Here is a 16,426-nt window from a genome sequence, read left to right on the forward strand (position 1 = left end):
ACTCAGTGCTCACTCTCTCTCCCTTTTTCCTCTTTCTATTACCCTTTCCCACACCCCCAGTGTAGGGTAGCAAACCGGATGCTCTTCTGGTTGACCTCCCTGCCTTTCCTGTCCTTGCTTTCTCTCTCTCTCTCTCTCTCTCTCTCTCTCTCTTTAAAACAAAATGATATTTCAGAAAGCTGCTCGAATTTCGACAACTTTCCGTTAGCAACGCAGAGAGGGTATGCGCTTTTATTAATGCACGCGTATTTGCGTGCACCTAGTCGTAATTAACGTCTTCGCTGCGTTGTAGCAGTGTTTTGTTAGGGATTAGAAAGCTGCTATAACGCAGCAGGAAAGTTTCGAACAAGTGCCGCAAACACGCGTGTTGTCTGAAGGCCATATCTTCTTGACATTGCTAACTGAAAGTTGTTAAAATTCGGTTTCCTCGTTTTCTGAACATCTGTTTTGTTTCATCTGTTTTCGGAGCTTTTCGTCTGCGCTCGCCCGTTCAGCTTCATCCCAATTGACTCCGCCGATGCTATACACAAAACGCTAAACAAGTTCTGCTTATAACCTGAGTTCTGGCGACGCCGCACAGTAAACCGCAGTGACACGGGACGCATATACACGACGCGTCCTTCGTCAGCCATGACGCATTTCGTGTGCCGTGTGTTATATGCTGCGCAAGACGAGATCTCTTTAATAGCAGAAGCACCCGTGGTATGGCGGTTATGGCCGCCATACGCGTTAAATGGTTCGCGTTAAAATTTACGTGCGGTTATGTTTGAGCTGTGTGCCGACTATTGTCGTAGGTTTGTATCGACGTTTAATTTGGCTTTCGCCGAGCGCTAAGTATTTTCCCACCGTCTTCCTTTTCAATCCCTCCCTCTTCCAAGCAGGTGGACATAGTGCTCCTTCCCACTGTTCATTTATTTATTCACTTATTTACTGACTGACTGACTGACTGACTGACTGACCGAGGGATGGATGGATGGATGATGGATGTACGGGCGGATGGATGGATCAGGTTCGACGTATCAAATATACACACGGACTTCGAGAGACACCGTAGTAGATATCTCCAGATCACTATCCACCAGATTACGCCCTCGTCGAAATACGGCTGCCGCGACCTCGTTGTGCCCGGAATCGGAACGCGGGTACAGTTTGAAAGAACTTGCTTCTGTGCAGGGAAAGCGAATCATAAGCCCAGAGACTGCAGTTGCCGCTTAATTGAACGCACGGACGCCGGAGTGCGAAACTCTATGCGCCGGAAGACTGCCGCTCTCTCTCTCTCTCTGGGCGGGGAGTATTTAGTCGTGGTAGTGCGCGTGCTCGCGGAGAGTGCGCACAGCTCCCTGGCTCACGCGCTCACCCTCTCCGCCGAACCACGTGGTGTCGCCGACGGGGTCGCCTCGCCCGAGGAGAGCCATTTAGGCGCCAGCGACAACGGCGCTCCACGACACGTTATAGTGCGTTTCCTCAGCTATCGTCGCCAGTCGCGCAGGCGACGTCAACGGTTCAACGGAGGGCTTTCCTCGGCCGCGCGACCCTCCACCACGAAACCGACTCGCCTGGGCCCCTCTCCGAACGGACGCAGTCAGCTGGCCGTATCCCCCTCGGCTTTCAACCGATTGCGACGCGACAATTACGGTGACAGGTGAGCGCTGATCGGTGCGATTTATGCACAACGCCGACACCACCCGCGAACTGCGATTGAAGGTGCCTGCAACGACGACGAATCGAATTTGTCTTTTTTTTTCTTTTAGCGCTGTCGTCGTTTTTCATTTCGTACTTTTTTTTTCTTTCCTCGTAGAAGGCAGCTGCGAAGCCGAGATATGCGGTTGTCATTAACGGTCACTTATCGCGCGGCCTATATAAAAGAACACGGTACACCGTGTATATTTATGTGTCACACCGTGTCACAGTTATGTACAGATACTTTTAATAATGGAACTCGCAGTAATATTTCGAGTCCCGCAACAATTCCATGGATTGTGCAGGCGATGCCGCCGTGTGAAGGGCTGCGCGTCGCACGGTGTCAAGTTGTGAAATTGCAAGCAAATCATAGGCGTAAATTGTTTATTTTTTTTAATCTGTAGATTACACTGTCCCACTCAGGGATTTTTTTTTGCATATAAAAAAATATAATTATAATAATTATAGGCAGTTATAATAATAATTATAATAATATTATTATTATTATTATTATTATTATTATTATTATTATTATTATTATTATTATTATTATTATTATTATTATTTGGCTTTCACACATAAAAACAGTCACAGAGAAGAAGAGAGCTAGCTGGCAACTGCCACCAGGAGGGGGCAGAACGCCTTCCAGCTCTATAGAAGAGATAAGGTACATAAAATATTAATGAATGAAACAATAAATATATTGAGATAGAGAAAAAAAATAGGACAGTGGGCGAAGAACAACACAAGAATAAAATGTGCGTGTGCGTCACAGACTCATATCGGGCTGATGTAGACGCAAAATAAAACGAGCCAATCGCGTATAGGCTGTGCGATAAACGCCATGGTATGCCGATACCGATAATGCTATTGCATTAAAACCGCTCACGTGCAGCATCAGGGTGCGTAGGTTTTGTTTACAATTTGTATTCTTTTGTTTTTAACCGCTCATATACGCGCTACCTTCATGTACTTTATCATATTTTACTACTCCACAGTTACTAACACATTTTCCACGCTGTGTAGTGGGGCTCCTTATCCAAGAGTATGCACAATGGGCTAGTTCAATCAATCAATCAATCAATCAAGTGAAAGTTTATCACATGATTACGAAACGTCCCTACAAAGATATTCGGACGATAGCCTGAATGGCTACAGTGACAGATCCAGTAAAAGCTACAACTAGAAAATGCCGTAGAGGATGTTACTATGTCATTTGATTTATTTCATCCTGAAAGGTCCGAGGGCATTACATACAATTCGCGTAGAACAACGCATAATAGAAATACAAGCACAATGAACACAAACACTGCAAACGTGGAGGGCGAAACAATAAATATAGACAGACAAGGGAGTAGTAGGAGAGTGACAATTTAATGAACACAAACAAATGCGATTCACAATCACTAATTACTAATTAAACACTGATTACTTGCACAAAAGAAACGACCACATAATAACAAGCAAGAAATCGGCTGTAAGTGAACCAAAGGAAATGCGCAAAGTGTCCCAATGAATGAAAGCATAACATGAAATTATCAAGACGGTGCTTGGGTAGAGAGGAAGCTGTGCTTAGGCATGTTCGTTCTCGGCACTTTGACTGCGCCGGTGTCATTAGCGCAGACACGCGGCAGGGCGCGTCGCCCGGTGGTGGGTGAGGTCGCCGGGGCAGTCGACGACCTTCGTGCGAGCGGCGTTTAACGCGACAGCGTTAAGGACAGCCTGTGTCGCAGAAAATCCGGCGTCGGCGTCCAGCGTCGGACGTCGCCTCGACTAAAAAGAATTTCGAACCAAATTTCGAACCACGCGTGCCCAACCACTTCTCTACCGCCAAGGTTGCTCGTACCTTGTCTTATTCATTTTTTTACAGAGTTTGTTTGGACGTCGCGTCACTCGCTCGCTGCACCAACTCGACGGGAGCTTACTTCGCGCCGCGGCCACATTGCGTCATGCGTGCGCTGTCCTCCAGCCTCGATCTCGCGACGCGCGAAGGCGGTTTCTCCATATTCGTTCCGGTATACTTTTGCGCATTAATGCGTAAAACGACGGTTCGTTAAGAAAGTAAGTGGAACGCCAATGCATTTCCGCGCAAAGTTCGAGAATTAATATCCCGAAACTGGCGTCATCCTGAGAATTCGTTCCAACTGGATCCGATCGCCTAGCGAACTCCACGGCTAGAATTTGTAAATTGAAATGAGGGCCGTAAAGCAATTAGTTAAACACTTGATTAGTTGATTTTTGTTAATTACTCAATTATGCCTGTCCATGTTTTGTGCAAGCAATGCATCCGCCTCTTCGAGTAGTCCCAGCTCATGAACCAGAATTGTGCTATCTGCTATAGGCAGCCGTTAAAAAAAACTTTGAAAGTGTTCGCCGGTACACCCGCTATAATTAACCGCTGTAGGGTTTCGGTAATCGAAAGAGAAATATACGTGGGAATGAAGAAATGATCTAACAATATATACCCACAGCGAGTGGGATGAGAATAACGAGGCGCATGACGCATGCGTTTTGCAAACGTGAACAGATGACGACGACCCAACACGCAAAGCGCCGCTGATTAGGAACGCGGTCACGAATACCACAGCGCCAGGTTACATTCGCGCCATTGCGTCACGTACGTCCACTTTCTTTGTTCTTTTATGTTCGTTCCATAGCCCTTACCGTCAGTTTAATACAAAGCGCAACACAGTCGTGTATGCCCAGGCGCTTATATTAATTTTTTCCGGATCTCGTACGGCACCCTCTATCTGGCCCTGAAGAATGCAGAAATTGAAAAACTGAACATCACGATTAGGAAAGCTACCAACACTGCATTGGGGAGTCCTGCAAAAACACCTACGCGGCACGATTACTCAAACGCGGCTTACTCAAACAAAACAAGCCAGATTGAAAGACTCAAATTGACTCCTGTAACGTATGGTAGTTCGAGCATTGAGACTGATTATGGCCGATTCTGTTGGGAACGCACACACATTTATTTCAACCAAACTGCAGCCATCTTGGAAGCTCCCCTGAACCCCAGGGTTGCCTTCCTTCATTCCAAAGAGTGCTATACATGGACACTAAATCATCCCCTCAGGGAAGGAAAAATCAGTTTTGCTTAAACACGAAGTCTTTCAGGTGCCTAGGTCGTTGCCTGGGTCGCTGCGGGAGGATCGGGCAGTGCACAGTATATGTCATACACTTCTTCCCCCCCGTAGTGTAGTAGTATGGCCGTCTTCTGGGCATCGGCTGTGATACCGCAGGCTACGATGAAGTTTTCGAAGCGTTTCACCCACTTCAACCACTCGGTGCCGACGTTGTTGGCGTCAGTGGCACGCGCGTCGAAGAAAGGGAACGATGGAAGCATGTTGTGCGCCATACCGCAAAGTAGGAGTTTCGACAGTGTGTGTTGGTATCTTCGTTCTGCTTAAAATCGTTGCTTGGCAGCCTTCACGAAGTTCAGACGCATCCTCGTCGCCATTGTAAAGCATGGTAGTTCGAGCATTGAGACTGATTATGGCCGATTCTGTTGGGAACGCACACACATTTATTTCAACGAAACTGCAGCCATCTTGGAAGCTCCCCTGAACCCCAGGGTTGCCTTCCTTCATTCCAAAGAGTGCTATACATGGACACTACAGCTCCCACCGGGAGAAGCGTGCTCCTTCAGCTGGTGAACCAGGCCAGGGAAGCAGCAAGGGCCAATGGCTATACCTGGACTCAGGAGGCCACCCGGCATGGGTGAAGAAAGAAGTCTTTCTCACCGATTCACATTATTAAATGTTTGTTCTCTCTCTCTCTCTCCCCCTTCCGGTTAGCAGTTTCCGAAAAGTGTACGTCCAACAACAGCTCGGAGCGACCTTAAACCTGAAAGATTCTTTTTAGCAGATTTCGTGGACAGATATCTCGAAAGTATTACAAGTCTACAGATTTTCGGCAAAGCAGATCACGACTTCTACTCCTCGGCTTCAGTATCGCAATTGCCACTTGTACGCTAAAATTAGCCGTGAGGTAACTATCACAGTTTTTGGGGGGTAATCGGCGAAACGATCGTTAAATATTTTCTTGCTGCTAATGCCCGCCTATATAGCCGCGTACGTCGCCTATATGTCTATAAACTAATAGGCCACTGCCACGTGATGGGGTCAACAAAACCTTCACCGACTTTTGGTGCGACGACAGTTCCAAGACTGTCTGTTCTGAAAGTTGCCTTTCTTTACTTCCCCTTTCCCTACCCCTAGTGCAGGGTAGCAAACCGGAGGCTTTAACTCTGGTTAACGTCCCTGCCTTTCTCTCATTCGTATATCCCTCTCTCTGCGTATATCTATACAAAAGCGGCTGGGGCCTACATATATGACAGTGTCTTTTAAAAGAAATAATTTCGCACAACGCGCTTAAGTATACCGTTCTTTGGGTCGGGTGCACATTAAAAGATGCCAATTTTAAGTTTCAGAACAGCGCGCCGAAATGCATAAATGATTACTCGACCAACGAAGCCATATTTCCGTGCTTTGTTACCATTCGCGAGTAGTGCCACGCATCTGAGGTCACATTTGAACTCTTCGGTCCCCTAACGTTTTTGCGCGGAATGACACAAAAAAGTGGGACGAGCTCGGTGACTTGCGTAAGCGAAGCAGCCGCCGACGCCGCTGCGGCGAAAGTTTTCAGATTACGCGGTTGCGAGAGGCGCGCAGACTGGCCGACGTTCGCGGCCAGAGTGGCACTGACATTGGGTCAGCGAGGAGATAAAGTGGTCAGCACCATACTCGCCGCACGCGAGCTTCCGAAAGAGCAAAAAAAATATGCCGGCGTCCGTCCTTAGCCGTATCGCTTTCACCGCGACCCGCCAGGAGGTTGCGCCATGTAGGCGCGTTCGCATAAAACTTTTCTTACTCGCGCCGCTTCACTCGTGTTTCCCTGGGACAAACCGATGGTGACCGCACTGAGTGACCCTGTGTACTGTATTTCCTTTTCTTTCTTTTTCTGGTACGTCTGAAAGCCCCTATCGCGCCAAATATCACGACAGCGTCGTTTCCTGTATACTTAGGAAACCGTGAATGCACGATACAGTTATACCTTCGCTTGACTCGCGATATCAACAGTGACGATGATTTCGCGGGCTGTTGCTCCACTCGCTTATACATTTCATTCATTCGTTCATTTAATCACGCGCTCAATCATTTCTTCTCTCATTCGTGACTTCACTCACTCACTCGCTCATTCATTATTATTCTGTTTTTACGCTGTGCAATGGCTACATGTCGCTCCGTTTCTCTGCCGCTAGAAGTGAGGTCGTGGCTTCAACTCCAAGCCCGGAGAGAGACAGAAGGGAAATACAAATAAAAAAACGACGATAGAAAATCAGTCAAGTAGTGAACTTTATTCTCTTCTTTTTTTTTTTTTTTGGGGGGGGGGGGGGTGGAAGATTGCCCATTAATTCTACGGGCGTGAACCGTGCACTGGAACCAAGGAGGTTATACACTTGGTTATTGGAACACCGCAAAAACCAATGCCCCGTTGACTCGGGTACTGGGGCTTTTCGATATTTCTGGTCTTCAGGTATAGGTACCTGCCTGTATGTACGCGCATGCTGCGTGCTTTAATAATACACTCGCGTACAGTACGTTCGTGCAGTCATCTCAAGTGACGGCTGAGGAACGGCTCTCTCTCTCTGTCTCTCCCTCGTGCGCTCTCGTTAGAGAGTTTTAGACAAGCGCCGGCATGCGAAGGCTTGCGCTCCGCCTCCTCGATCCCAGCAAAGCCCAGGCAGACTCTGGCATACAGAAGCCCGCTTGCACCCCTTCTATTGTCAACAGACAGTGAGAGCGCACTCATATGCGCACTCCCTCGCTCGCGCATGGGACACGAAGTGCGCAGCGCTTATAATTTTCCGGGACCACATCTCGTTTACATTCACCTCAGCAGTCACATCGGAAAAGCCCTCCTTCCTCCTCGCTTCTCCGTTCCTCGGTGCGACTCGTCTAATTACGCTTCGATGCCCAAAGGCGCTTCGTAAATGCTGCCCCGTGAAATTATGCCGGCGCCGCTGCCGCCAGAGCCGGCTCTAATGGCTCCCTGCGCAAGCGCGCCGCCTAAGCGCCGTCGTCACCACGTGACCTCCCCACAAAGATGCAGGACAACTGGTTAATTTTTCCGTCTCGTAAGTGCTGCGCAGACACCGAGAAGACGCCTTACTTTTTTTCGTTTGACTACACCTCCCGCAATTTTGCTGTCGTCACCATTTCGGTTTCGCGCGCGTCAACAAGGTCACATGACTGACAGCGTCCGCATAGTTGCGCAAATTCGGCGCCTATATAGAGTGCGGCTCGAATGACCTTTTTCTCCAGGCGCCAAGGTTGGCGTTACAGTGGCCCTCCCAAGATATATACCTGAGGCCGCCTACCCAAAACGCAAGGCTGGCGAGGTGCAATGTGGGATGTTTGGAGAGGGCTGGTGACATTGCTGCAGTTCAGTCGGTATGGCGTTGAGGTGTCCGGTTCGACTGCCAATCGTGGCGACCGCAATCAGATGAGAGCGGGACGGAAAAAAAAAGCTCGCGTAAAGTGCTTTGTGCGAGCGTTCAATGGGACCCCACGTGATAAACATTAATCCGGAGCCTTCCACTATACGATGTACATCGTAACTCAATGGGCAATTTCGGGACGTTATAAGGCCCCATAATGATTATTAATGCGAAAAACATTATACGCTCCATTACGCGAAAATTCGTCTGCGTAGTCAGCCAGACAGAAAGGTGGTACCAAAAGTGGCCGACGGCGCAAGGAGTGAAAACACGTAAAGAAAGGAAACGCTCGGGGTGACGTCGAACTTCTCACGGACGTTTCTGTAAACAAAGTAACTTAATCGCTTTGAAAAGGAAATTTGGTACATTTCGGTCTGGATTGGAATCCAATCCGAACCGAGCCTCCGGTATTGCGAGACGCGAGCAGGCTTCCCAGACGCCACGACGGCGGCTCCATGGTTCTGGCTGACTAGAGGTGTGGCCTAGCGTGTGCGTCATTGGGCACGTGACGGCGCAGCCAAAGGGGAGGAGGTGGCGCGTCACGCCGTGAGCGTATAAACTGAGCGCGTTGACGACGTTCCGAACTATACAAACGATATGATGCTTTCGCATTACGACACGTAAGCAGACGTCCGTGTCTTTGCCGTTTTCTTTTCCTTTTTTTTAGCATGGTTGCAACAACAGCAACCTTCACGAAGTCCGAAGTAGACGAGCGGGAAATTTAGTGGGAATGAAGAAATGTAAAGCATCGAGGAAATGAAGAACAATTAAATGTGCAACAGGGCAGACAAGATAATATATGGCATAGAAGCTGGGATTTGAATATAGCACTATAGAAGCAAAACAAAAAACCTCGAAGTCGCGACAAACTTGTTAGCGCACTTGGCGCGCGTCAGATTTACGTGGCACCGCAGCGGGAACTACACCTGGTGCAAGCCTCCAAGGACCTGCGTGTCCGCAACTCCCCTGTGTGCAATAAAGTTATCACCACCACCACCTACCAGATGTGCTTCTTCCGCTGAATCGCCGAGCACGTGCAACCCCGAACGCCAGAGTACACTTTAGCTTGCTAAGAAAAAAAAAAGACAAGTAGGAGCTCCCAGTGCAAGCTGACTTTGGCACGCAGCGTTGGCAGTGTTAATAATAATAATATTTGGGGTTTTACGTGCCAAAACCACTTTCTGATTATGAGGCACGCCGTAGTGGAGGACTTCGGAAATTTTAACCACCTGGGGTTCTTTAACGTGCACCTAAATCTAAGCACACGGGTGTTTTCGCATTTCGCCCCCATCGAAATGCGGCCGCCGTGGCCGGGATTCGATCCCGCGACCTCGTGCTCAGCAGCCCAACACCATAGCCACTGAGCAACCGCGGCGGGTGCGTTGGCAGTGTTAGCCAGAGACACTGTGCGTTTATGTTTTCAACTTATTATAGTGTTTCTTCTTAGCCTCTTGTGTATTTCTTGTTTTACCGGGCGTTCGTATTACGATATTCTCAAAAATGTGTCGTTCTATTCTCTCTGTGTGTGTATGCGTGCGCGCGTGTTGCGTTGTCCTTTGCGCGTTTCTACTTTTGTTTAACACCTTTATGTGTATTTTTTAACTTTGCAGCTGTAACGCCTGGTTTTTTTTCCCTCGGCGCAGCGCAGTGACACCATCTCTGGTAACGCGGTTTAAAATCTGCCGCTTACGTTTTTCATCACCGGCAGCTGGATTGCTTTTTAGCCCAGTTTGCGGCGAGTATTTGGTGCGCGGCACATATGTGCGGCTCTCGAACAACGATTTCCGGTTTCCTCTCCACATGCGTGCAGCGTCTTGGGTTGTCCGAGGCCAGTGTTTCCAACTAAAATCAGAACACCCCAATTTGAGCCTAAAAAAACCGTTAGCGAAGCAGCAGTTATAAAGGCCCCGAAAACAGAAAAAAAGAACAAAATTGAATAAAGAGAGAAAAAGAACCCTGAATTCAGGCTGCGATCAAAAATACCATAGATGAAAAACACTATACTACTATTTTATTACACCTGTATTGACCAACAAGAATGAATAGAAAACAAATGGGCTTGATTTTTTATTAGATAAAACCACATGAAGGCGACAGACGATGAAACTGAGTTAGCGGTTCTTTTTAGCGATAATGTAAAACTTAAAAACGTACGAAATGACGAAGTGCCGCAGGTGGCAGTGGCATATATCGTGTCACTGGATGCTAAAGCACTGGAAATAAAAATATCCATCCTTTTCTTTCTCTCTCTCTCTCTTATTGCGACGAACAGTTGTCATAAGGCTCAATGCTTAGTATGTGTAACGTTTGCGGTAAGGACTCCGCAGTGTGTGGATTCAAGAAATGTTTTTTCTGGTACCCGCTGTCGCGTACGCAGCGATATCATGACGTGACACGTCGCACAGCATATGCAGGAGGCTGGATCGTTCCGCCTAAAAATGCCTGCACGACAAGTCCGTACTCGGTGGCGAGCGCCTTCAATTCCGTCAGCATAGACAGTTCGGACCTACCGTGGAAAGTCTCATCTCTTTCAGATACAGAAATCGATAAGCGATACGCAATGCGAGCAATGGGGCCGTCCGGCAGGCCCGCGAAGCGGCCGCCAGGTACACACTGTCGGTCCGTAGGTCACGTGGGAGAAGCCCGCTGCGCGCCGACGCGCGTCCTGCAGGACCAGAACAACGTTTTCCAGTCCATTATTAAACGTTTCAATTTAGTGAACGGCACATTTGTTTTGTAAATGTTGACTTGATAAATGATGTCGCTGTATTTATTTTCTAACTGTTGCTTCTACACGGTCACTGCTTGCAGATACAATTATCACGCAAGAGGAATATCCGGCGCCACGTAAAGGCACCAAGCCTCTTTAAGTACAGTTAGTAAATAAAGAAACATGAATAAAGAAAAACAGATTCTTCTCTTACTTGTTGAATAAAACAAAAAGAAATTTAGTGACATTATAATTCTGACGGCAGCTGCCTTTTAATACACACACACACACACACACACACACACACACACACACACACACACACACACACACACACACACACACACACACACACACACACACACACACACACACACACACACACACACACACACACATCATCAGCCTGGTTACGCCCACTGCAGGGCAAAGGCCTCTCCCGTACTTCTCCAACTACCTCGGTCATGTACTAATTGCGGCCATGTTGTCCCTGCAAACGTCTTAATGTCATCTGCCCACCTAACTTTCTGTCGCCCCCTGCTAGGTTTCCCTTCCCTTGGAATCCAGTCCGTAACCCTTAATAACCATCGGTTATCTTCCCTCCTCATTACATGTCCGGCCCATGCCCATTTCTTTTTCTTGATTTCAATTAAGATGTCATTTACCCGCGTTTCTTCCCTCACCCAATCTGCTTTTTTCTTATCCCTTAACGTTACACCCATCATTCTTCTTCCCATAGCTCGTTGCGTCGTCCTCAATTTGAGCAGAACCCTTTTCGTAAGCCTCCAGGTTTGTGCCCCGTACGTGAGTACTGGTAAGACACAGCTGTTATATACTTTTCTCTGGAGGGATTATGGCAACCTGCTGTTCATGATCTGAGAATGCCTGCCAAACGCACCCCAGCCCATTCTTATTCTTCTGATTATTTCAGTCTCATGATCCGGATCCGCAGTCACTACCTGCCCTAAGTAGATGTATTCCCTTACCACTTCCAGTGCCTCGCTACCTATCGTAAACTGCTGTTCTCTTCCGAGACTGTTAAACATTACTTTAGTTTTCTGCAGATTAATTTTCAGACCCACCCTTCTGCTTTGCCTCTCCAGGTCAGTGAGCATGCATTGCAATTGGTCTCCTGAGTTACTAAGCAAGGCAATATCATCAGCGAATCGCAAGTTGCTAAGGTATTCTCCATCAACTTTTATCCGCAATTCTTCCCACTCCAGATCTCTGAATACCTCCTGTAAACATGCTGTGAATAGCATTGGAGAGATCGTATCTCCCAGTCTGACGCCTATCTTTATTGGGATTTTGTTGCTTTCTTTACGGAGGACTACGGTGGCTGTGGAGCCGCTATATATATCTCCCAGTATTTTTACATATGGCTCATCTACACCCTGATTCCGTAATGCCTCCATGACTGCTGAGGTTTCGAGTGAATCAAACGCTTTTTCGTAATCAATGAAAGCTATATATAAGGCTTGGTTATATTCCGCACATTTCTCTATCACCTGATTGATAGTGTGAATATGGTCTATTGTTGAGTAGCCTTTACGGAATCCTGCCTGGTCCTTTGGTTGACAGAAGTCTAAGGTATTCCTGATTTTATTTGTGATTACCTTAGTAAATAATTTGTAGACAACGGACAGTAAGCTGATCGGTCTATAATTTTTCAAGTCTTTGGCGTCCCCTTCCTTATGGATTAGGATTATGTTAGCGTTCTTCCAAGATTCCGGTACGCTCGAGCTCATGAGGCATTGCGTATACAGGGTGGCCAGTTTCTCTAGAACAATCTGCCCACCATCCTTCAACAAATCTGCTGTTACCTGATCCTCCCCAGCTGCCTTCCCCCTTTGCATAGCTCCCAATGCTTTCTTTACTTCTTCCGGCGTTACTTGTGGGATTTCAAATTCCTGTAGACTATTCTCCCTTCCATTATCGTCGTGGGTGCCACTGGTACTGTATAAATCTCTATAGAACTCCTCAGCCACTTGAACGATCTCATCCATATTAGTAATGATATTGCCGGCTTTGTCTCTTAACGCATACATCTGATTCTTGCCTATTCCTAGCTTCTTCTTCACTGCTTTTAGGCTTCCTCCGTTCCTGAGAGCATGTTCAATTCTATCCATATTATAATTCCTGATGTAAGCTGTCTTACGCTTGTTGATTAACTTCGAAAGTTCTGCCAGTTCTATCCTAGCTGTAGGGTTAGAGGCTTTCATACATTGGCGTTTCTTGATCAGATCATTCGTCTCCTGCGATAGCTTACTTGTATCCTGTCTAACGGAGTTACCACCGACTTCTATTGCACACTCCTTAATGATGCCCACAAGATTGTCGTTCATTGCTTCAACACTAAGGTCCTCTTCCTGAGTTAGAGCCGAATACCTGTTCTGTAGCTTGATCTGGAATTCCTCTATTTTCCCTCTTACCGCTAACTCACTGATCGGCTTCTTATGTACCAGTTTCTTCCGTTCCCTCCTTAGGTCTAGGCTAATTCGAGTTCTTACCATCCTAAATTCACTAAAGCGCACCTTGCTGAGCACGTCCACATCTTGTATGATGCCAGGGTTAGCGCAGAGTATGAAGTCTATTTCATTTCTAGTCTCGCCGTTCTCGCCGTACACACACACACACACACACACACACACACACACACACACACACACACACACACACACACACACACACACACACACACACATATATATATATATATATATATATATATATATATATATATATATATATATATATATATATATATATATATATATATATATATATATATATATATATATAAACGATCCCACAACCTTCGCAATGCGAAGGTTGTGGGATGGCAAGTATTTTCATCCACTTTCTTTTCCATTAATTTATCGTTTCTTTATTTCATTTATTAAGCACAAGTAATTTCCCCTATGTTGTCCTTCGTGTCAGTGTTTGGTGGCTTCTTATACGAATAATCAAAATCAGGCCCGTCGGTTACTCCTCTTTCTTCTCGTTTATATATATATTCTTATGCATTATCCTTATTTTCTTTATTCTTCATAAAGTATTGTTAATTATGTATTTACGTCTACGCTTCTCAACTGTATGCATCAAGTAATTTGCCTTGTGCTGTATTTAGTATTTTTCCAATTGTGTGTTTACAAGTCTACCCTATACACTCTCTCATCTTTAAGACCTCCTCCTCTGTATGTTTCACGCCTAAATGTGCTTATACTGCGTGGCACAAGTAACATTGAATTGAAACGAATGTGAGATAGGAAACAGCACAGGTTAGGAAAATCTAGACCAGAGTTTACGAGAGGCGTGAACTAACTACGCACGCGCAGACGCACTAAAACGCGCAATACGACCATCGTGCAGTGCGCGACAGCGTGTCGACCCTCCCTGAACGCAGCGTCGGCGCTTCGATCCCTTCAGGCGGCGGCAGTGTTGCGACCGGTCCCCACCTGGTGGCCCCCTTGCCCGGCCGCAGCAGCCGAGATCATGGGCCTCACGTCGATAGTCGAGCCCCCAAAGTCCGAGGGGGCCCGCGAGGCAGAGCGCGTCTCCTCCTCGGTCGCCAATGGCGTCGCCATGAACGGGACCGATTCAGTTGCCATGGAGCCGCCGCGGGACGCAGAGGAGCGACAGCTCGTCGAGTCCATGGCGCGCGACTACCGGTCCCTTCTCGAGAAGGTGGGCGAGAACCCCGATCGCCAGGGGCTGCGCCGGACACCCGAGCGAGCCGCCAAGGCCATGCTCGCGTTCACCGCCGGTTACAGCCAGGACGTCCGAGGTGAGCCTGTTCGCGAGGCGACTTATAATACACCCTCCCAGAACGTGGTGACCGCGGCTGCTGATGCTGTCTTGCCAAGTAGCACAAATACGAGTTTAACCATGGAGATGTGTCGGTGGTCGGCTCTGTTCTCTACGGAATTATACGCTAAGAGAGTGTGCTTCTCACTGCAACACACCCAAGTCTTCAAGCGCGCAGTTCCTTTATTAAAGCGAATAGCTGATTATCCGTGCCTCGTCTGGAGGTGCTTGGTACGTCTGCTCGGTCGGCTTCTGTTGCCGAGTAAAGTGGACCGGCACTGGAGATGGCGTAATGGTAGACTGAGCTGATTCCGGTGATGTTATTGAGGTTAAGATGTGACATGTCATTGTTGTTGTATATTCTTGCTGTGATGTTTTTCATGTTAAGTTATGGCATAGCAACTCTATAAGTAAAAAAGCGATAGAGCAGTGCGCGTGATCCTTGAGAGACAGCCGTGATCACATAAAAGGTAGCGCAGTGGTCTCTACAGACGACTAAATGTCTGCCAGTGCGGTTGTCCCATTCCGGCGCTTACAAGACTGCGGCGCAGGTTGAGACGGTTAGACCAAACGCCTCGTGGTTCTCGTTCCTCTATGCACACCTCTTTCCCTCCTCTCTATAGATCTCTATTCCATCTCTGTAGATATAGTACAGCGCAGGGTAGCAAACCGGATCTTTCTCTATAGTTAGACTCTATGCCCTTTCTATTTAACGCTTTTCCCTCTCTCTCTCTCTCTAAAAAAAACATTAAACGGTCTAGTGCAACGCAGACGATGATGGCTGACTATGACACGACGACGAAAAGGAGGCGATTGTAACAACGACAACGAATGGACGATGGCGCCGCAACACTTTATTCTAACAAGGTTGTTAGAATGAAGACACATAGCGCTATGTTGAACTCCAGAGACCACCGTTTTCTCTTTTTTTTTTTTTCAAGGCTCGCGCGCTATCTTCCAACGCGCCAACTGCTCGCATATCATATCAGCTCGCTTTATCGGCGCGAAAAAGGGGCGCAGCAGTGCGTTAAGCGGACGAGCCCCCCTCCTCCACGTGGAACTTTATAACTCGCAGTGGGTAATCAATCATCATCAGCGAGCGACCTCAAGCGAGGATCTGCCCAGTCGACTCGAGAGATAGCGGGAACTGCCTGAAGACGAGAGAGAGAGAGAGAGGCTGGAAACAACCGAAAAGCCGGCGCGATAAGAGCGAGCGAAGACAGCGCTTGGCTACAAGGCTCTAGCTTAACACCGGGGGTGCCGTTAACTTCGTATCTCTTGTTTTCCGCCCGAATTGCTAAACGGTCCCAGGTGGTCAACGCGAAATTCCTGGCCTGTTTCGTGTAAACACTGCTTAACAAAATTTATGTCTGACATGCCCAGGCAAATTCAGAGAGAAGAGACTAATTGCAAAGTTTTTTTCTCTTCTTCTTTTAGAGCACAGGATCGCAACTAAACAGCACAAAAACAAAAGCTACCCAGCACACACACACACACATCACCTGCTTTTAATCAGTAACTAAAAATGAACATGTTATTCGCTATTGGATCACAGCGTACAATAAACGGCCAGGGACTGGCAGACACCACCAAGCGCTTGGTGGTCTCTTCACCACCAGATCGTCCTGAGCATGTTCTTCACATTCGTTTTACACAAAAAAGTTACAGTTCTACCGAGTATTGTAGAATTCTTTTGGACATTCATTCTTTTTCCAAATATG

The 16,426-nt window shown here is 47.3% G+C and overlaps 1 protein-coding gene across 3 annotated transcripts in view; it reads left to right on the top strand.

The window, feature by feature from the left end:
- The first annotated feature begins 1,402 nt into the window (after positions 1-1,402).
- The window catches only part of Pu (GTP cyclohydrolase punch), a 35,248-nt gene continuing 20,224 nt past the window's right edge, over positions 1,403-16,426 (top strand). The window contains exons 1-2 of one of the 3 annotated variants that reach the window (XM_075674460.1): positions 1,403-1,642; positions 14,271-14,685. In XM_075674460.1, the coding sequence (XP_075530575.1) occupies positions 14,394-14,685 (292 nt within the window). In that variant the 5' untranslated portion in view covers positions 1,403-1,642; positions 14,271-14,393. The remainder of the gene's footprint in view (positions 1,643-14,270; positions 14,686-16,426) is intronic. The other 2 variants (XM_075674463.1, XM_075674461.1) reach the window with 2 other exon arrangements.

The sequence above is a fragment of the Dermacentor variabilis genome, chromosome 11 (genome assembly GCF_050947875.1).
Source record: "Dermacentor variabilis isolate Ectoservices chromosome 11, ASM5094787v1, whole genome shotgun sequence".
Lineage (NCBI taxonomy): Eukaryota > Metazoa > Arthropoda > Arachnida > Ixodida > Ixodidae > Dermacentor > Dermacentor variabilis.